Here is a 5,790-nt window from a genome sequence, read left to right on the forward strand (position 1 = left end):
GTCATATGTATGTGAAAGTAAATACGAGGGTCATAAATAAAAGGTGGTGGTGGTGGTAACTTCTGAAAAAGGTCCACCATATATGAAGTTTTATTCCGTTAACTCAAACTTGCTCTTAGTTTTCGTTCCGAAACTTACGTTAAAAATACTCATCCATGTCGGTTCATCATTGCACATCAAAGAGTTGTTGGCACATATGCAAATCCAACACCCAGCCATAGCAACCTCTGCTACTGTCTCGTCTTCACCATACACAACGCACGTTTCTTTAACGGAAAAAGTATTGCATCAACTTCACAAACAACGTACACGAGGTCTTAGATTTATGAAATACTTAACATTCTCTTAGTTAAACAAACTATTTTCAATTCAGACTCTTATCGTGTTTCTTATTAAATCTCAAAATGGAGCCGTTGCATGAAATTGCTTTGCTGGAACTTTTATCGGAAACAAAATTAAAATCACTTATTTTCAATAACTAAAATTGAAACATAGAAGAGTGAAGACTAATTAGGTTTTGGATGAAAGGTAACTAAATAGGTGAACAATGTTTTGTCTTTTATACTTTATTATACTATATAGACTTACAAGCATATTTTGTCCTTGATAAATTTCAAATTTTATTGTTCCTCAATATTTTTATTAACTTTTTTCATCCCTAATAAAATTTATATTTTGTTTTTTTTTTTTTTTGTCTAAAAACTCTATAAATCACTTTATTTTACTGTTCATAGTGTTATGTAAAGAAATTAAAAATAAAATAATTATTAAGGACTAACATAAAATTTAAACGATTATTAGAGATAAAAAAAACATATCTAAGTTTATTATTATTATTATTATTATTATTATTATTATTATTATTATTATTATTATTATTATTATTATTATTATTATAATATTAATAACTTTAACTTTTAGCACAAAAAGGTAAATGTGTATATACAGTTTTTTAAGAAATGGGTGGCCATTTGTAGGACTAATAAAACTGTCGATGTACCGTATAGATAATGTGCAAGTTGGTTTGTTGAAGGTACATTTAATTTTTATGCGTACTCAGATTAATTTATTTTCTCGTCCATTTTATACTTTCTCACCGTAAATATTTTTACGCTATTAATTAATAAAAAATGATTATCCTATAATTATTTATAATGAATAATATAAAAATAATGATTTTTTCACGTATATAAAATATTAAAAGTTATACATTATCATTATTATTATTAAATCACAAACCACCGTATATTGTGAAGCAAATTCGATTGAAATTACATCATACATTTATTATATTGATGAATGATGGGAACATGATGAAACACGTGCAGAAAACATTTAATTCGAACTTAACAACATTCGATATTAGTTTCATTTAGAAGAAGCAATACTATAAAGAAAAATGTTGTATATATAAGTAGAGGACTTCGAGACACAATCATAATTTACAAGCTATTATAGTACACCAAAGTATGTTCCTCATTAAATGTAGTTAAGAAACAAGTTACTACTGTATTATAAATATTATGATGATACATATCTGAAGAACGTGGTGAAGTGCAATATGAGTCAAGAACATGGTAAGTGCATGTTGGGATGAATAAAACTGTTTCGAATTGGTACGTGATAGCTACCAAATTATTGGTTATCAACAATGGATGGTCGATTGAGCTATTAACAACAGTGATTATGCAGCACTGATGTTAAATTATTGAGGGTGGGGTACATGTTTTTTGCAGGATTTCGAGGTCCCCAATCATCTTTAACCTATACACAGTTTCAATGCATTGCTTTTAATGAAAATATTGAATAAGTGCTTAGTTTGTTCGTGTAAATGCAATTTTTCCATCTACATGTAATTAAACCAATCATTCGATCCTCTGAATAAATGAGGTTCTATGTTCCAAAAAGTTTGATGTTTGTATGACACTGTACATAGTTGTAGGTGAGTGTTAGGTCTTCTGTATTGTACAACATTTAGTCGCATAAAATGGACCAGAAACCACAAGAATTGTTGTTACCTGTGAAATGCCACACATCAAGGCCATAATATGAATGTAAATCTTGCACTACCTTTAATTATTGAAGATAATAATTCATATAATAGACAGTTTATATTGTAAAAAGATGACATCATCTATTTCATGTGACATCATCTCGGGTATTGGTCACAAGAAATCTCAATTAAGGAACACAAGTGTTTTGTTGAAGAATCTAAGTCTGGATATTCCATTTATTTTTGCACCTCATAATAACACTACATAAATATTAGAATGATATTATTGTTTTTATGTATGTCTACGACTTTTATAAGTTGAAAGGAAGATTGTTGTAATATTAAAATCTGTGGAGATCTAAAATCTATTAGTGGTACAAGGTTGCAAACGTATCTAGCACTAGCAAACAAGATCCTGCGCTGATGCTCCTTAAATATTAAGCATTTAGTTAGAAGACCCACACGTCAGAAACGCAAACATTTGTAATTCTATAACGGTCCATAGATGATAGCTCAAACACAGAAAGCGCAAAGATTTCCAGAGACACAAATCCTGTAATGGTCCAAAGATCAAAATCAAACCCCACACGATCTGAAACCCTTTAATAACATGCATTTACTCTCACGATCAACACGTCAGATATTGCAAACACTTCCAAGAACATAAATCCAAAAGTGGACCATACCACAACACAACACTACCACATAATACCCAAACTACCCTTACATCAAATAGCCCTAGTAAACACAAAACAAAACACACACACAGAATGTCATAGTCCTAGTTCAAGCCATACAAGCTCATAATGAAACATAACTTAAATGGTTAAAAAACATAACTCATAACGAAGTGTGATTATCAAAGTCTCTTCTTGCTTGTCAACGCTTTGGAAAGTCAACAAAAGATCAGCTAGTATCCCCACATACAATCAAGCTCCGACACCCCCAGTGGAACGTTGGATGCCGCATCAACCAGCCTTTGCTCCTCCGGCATCGGCCAGAGGAGATCACCGGTGCCACTGACGGAGAAGGGCTGTGCTGCTGGAGGAAAAAAGAACGGTAACTGGAGGTTGTCTTGCAGTGACCTCAAACTTGGGAAGGCAGATACGCCAACGTTTCTCTGAAACCTAGCGAAGGGATCCGTTCCAAGAGACTGAGATGGTGGAAGGTCGAAGCTTGCATTGGTGAAGTTGTTTGGGGAGACAACAGCAGCGGTGGCTGCAGCGATTGTGGAGAAACAGGACACGTGCTCCTTTTTGGTGGTGCTGTCATAGGAACAGTTGTTACGGCCAGTGAAGTTGACCGCGGTGGTTGTGTTGGCGTACGGTGAAGAGTCTAGAAGAGGCGGAAGGTAAACTGAAGAGGGTGAACTTGGTTCTGGGCAGAGAGAGCTGTTGGTGGTATTCATTCTTGTTTTCTTGGAGCCACTTGAAGCAGACATGGCGGAGCCGCCGTTGGATGTGTTGCTCTTTTGGAACACGCGCGATATGACCCACTCATCCTTCATTAAATCACAATGGTTCGTGTTAGTACAACACCAACAATAACAATATGCATTAATGCACGTTGCATAACTGCAAATAAATCATGACAAAATCTTAAATTGTCGTTGGGAAAATAGCCGTGTGGAAAAAAAGCTGTTCCTGTGAAATCTTGTAAACCATTTGCAGAAATGGAATACGGATCCCGGATATAACCACGTTTTAATTAATTAGCTTTGGATTGTGGTGCTCATGCAACCATGTGTTGACAGAAGGCAATTTGACAAACATTTAAATGAACCTTAGGGTACTAACTGATGGTCAAAAGTGAAAAAAACATTTGTTGAGAGGAGATTGAGCGAGAATAAGAAAGGTAAGAGGAACAAAATCTTAATCGAGAACCAAAACAAGGAAGCAATTGAAAGGGAAAACTCATCACAACATTGGTAAATGGAACCTACTTGTGGAAGGCTAAAAGGAAACCCAGATTCCACCTAACTAAAGTCATTTCACTGCAAATTTGGAGAGTGAAAATGCGGCTCATCATGGGTAAAAAGTACACACTCTTCAATGCTTTGAGTGTAATAACACAAAATAGAAGATAGTAGATAGAAGAATTAATTAAATAAAGTAATAATGACCTTGGAGTTGCGAGAAAGGTAGTGGTAAGCAAATTTGCCTTCAAGGCGATACTCATGCATGACCCAGTTACTTTTCTCCCCCTTGGGAGCTCGACCACGGTAGAAAACCAAGGTTTTCTTCATCCCGACCAAAGAAGAGGTCTTGGAGCTGTAAATCTCTCTATCTTTCCCAGTGGCTTTCCAGTAACCAGCTTCAGTAGCCCTATTGGTTCGTAACCCAGTTGGGTACTTCCTGTCACGTAAGCTGAAGAAGTACCACTCTTTCTCACCCATTTTAGCTTTCTCTGCCAGCAACAAGCAACCACAAAGTTAGATAAAATCATCAACCTCTTTGTATGGAAAGTGCTAAGTGAGTAACAAGTAATAACTCAATGAAAGAGAAAGAAAAAAGAAGACAGTTGTTAAGCGTCTACCTGGGAGCTCCCATGGTTCACTCTTGTTCAGGTCTACTTCAGCTATGGCTCTACCAGTGAAGGTGCTGTCTAAAACTTTTTTGAGAAGGTAGTACGTTATGAGCTCCTCGTCAGTGGGGTGGAACCTAAAGCCAGGTGGCAGGTGAGCTTCAGTGTGGTCCAAGTGGTGGTAGGAGGAGTCCATTAGAGAAAAGGAAGAAGGAACACTTGCAAAAGAGGTGAAAAGTGAGAGAGAAATTAATGGAATCAGAAGAAGAGAATCTTGGATGCTAACACTTCATGGCTTTGATTATATATAGGAAATGAGAGTGATGGCATGGGGAAGGGGAACAACAGAAGCAAAATAGTGAAAGAGGGATTTATAACTTGGCTTGGGCTTTGGGGTTGTTACTTTATTTTTCACTTTGGAGGTTGAGGTTTTTTGGTTTGGGATTGGAGATGAGAGGGTGGATTATAAGGGGTGGTCTCATGGGGATTTGATGAATCGGGAGGCAGAGAGAAAAAGGTGAAATAATAAGGTATGATATGGCTGGAAAAATCTGTGTTTTCTCTGCACTATCCTCTTCTGATAGCTCTCTCTACTCTCTGACAGGGTCCTCATCATGATCCACATAGCTAGAGAGAGAAATAGAAAGAGGAAGGGAGAGAGAGGGTGATGTACGAGGGAGTGGTGGCGATTGAGTATGCGTGCGTGCGTGAGGAAATGTGCAGGTATTCCTTTGTCAGTGAAGAAATTGTAAGAAAGGGAACAGAAAGTGGTTTGATGAGAGATAATGCAAGTAGCAAGAAAAAAAAGAAAAGGAAAAAAAAAAAGGGAAAACATTGAAACAGAAAAAAGAATAGAGATAGGGATGAGGGAAAATAAGAAAAGAAAGGAAAAGAAAAGGTTTTTAAACAGAAAAAAGAATAGGAAAATAGAATGCGAGATTTTTCACCATGTATATGTATCGATAAAGCTGTTTCATATCTTGTCTGTCAGCGCAGGACAAAAATTGTATAATCAGAAACACCAACCATGTTTATTACACGCCAACTTCCCCACTTTTTATTTATGTATTACTTGCTAGTCTTTTGCTTCCCCACTCTCAATCTCAACAACTCTATTAAAATTTATTCTTGTCTTCTATGGTGCTTATTATTTTTGTTCAAGCCTAATTTACTGTCTTCTCTTCTCAGCCCTGAGGATCCCTTAAACAAGACACAGCTAAAACACAAAAATACAACAAAAACTCAAGGTACAGACAGCGTTATTGCATTTGGTT

At 35.9% G+C, this 5,790-nt stretch overlaps 1 protein-coding gene across 1 annotated transcript; it reads right to left on the reverse strand.

The window, feature by feature from the left end:
- Positions 1–2,563: 2,563 nt before the first annotated feature.
- LOC137835191 (protein CUP-SHAPED COTYLEDON 2) lies at positions 2,564–5,312 on the reverse strand. Its single transcript, XM_068643577.2, has 3 exons — positions 4,529–5,312; positions 4,116–4,399; positions 2,564–3,494 (listed from the first exon to the last, which is right to left on the reverse strand). The coding sequence occupies exons 1-3, from the start codon at positions 4,710–4,712 to the stop codon at positions 2,904–2,906; spliced, it is 1,059 nt and encodes a 352-aa protein (XP_068499678.1). The 5' UTR covers positions 4,713–5,312; the 3' UTR covers positions 2,564–2,903.
- Positions 5,313–5,790: the final 478 nt, after the last annotated feature.

The sequence above is a fragment of the Phaseolus vulgaris genome, chromosome 5, assembly GCF_051622355.1.
Source record: "Phaseolus vulgaris cultivar YP4 chromosome 5, ASM5162235v1, whole genome shotgun sequence".
NCBI lineage: Eukaryota > Viridiplantae > Streptophyta > Magnoliopsida > Fabales > Fabaceae > Phaseolus > Phaseolus vulgaris.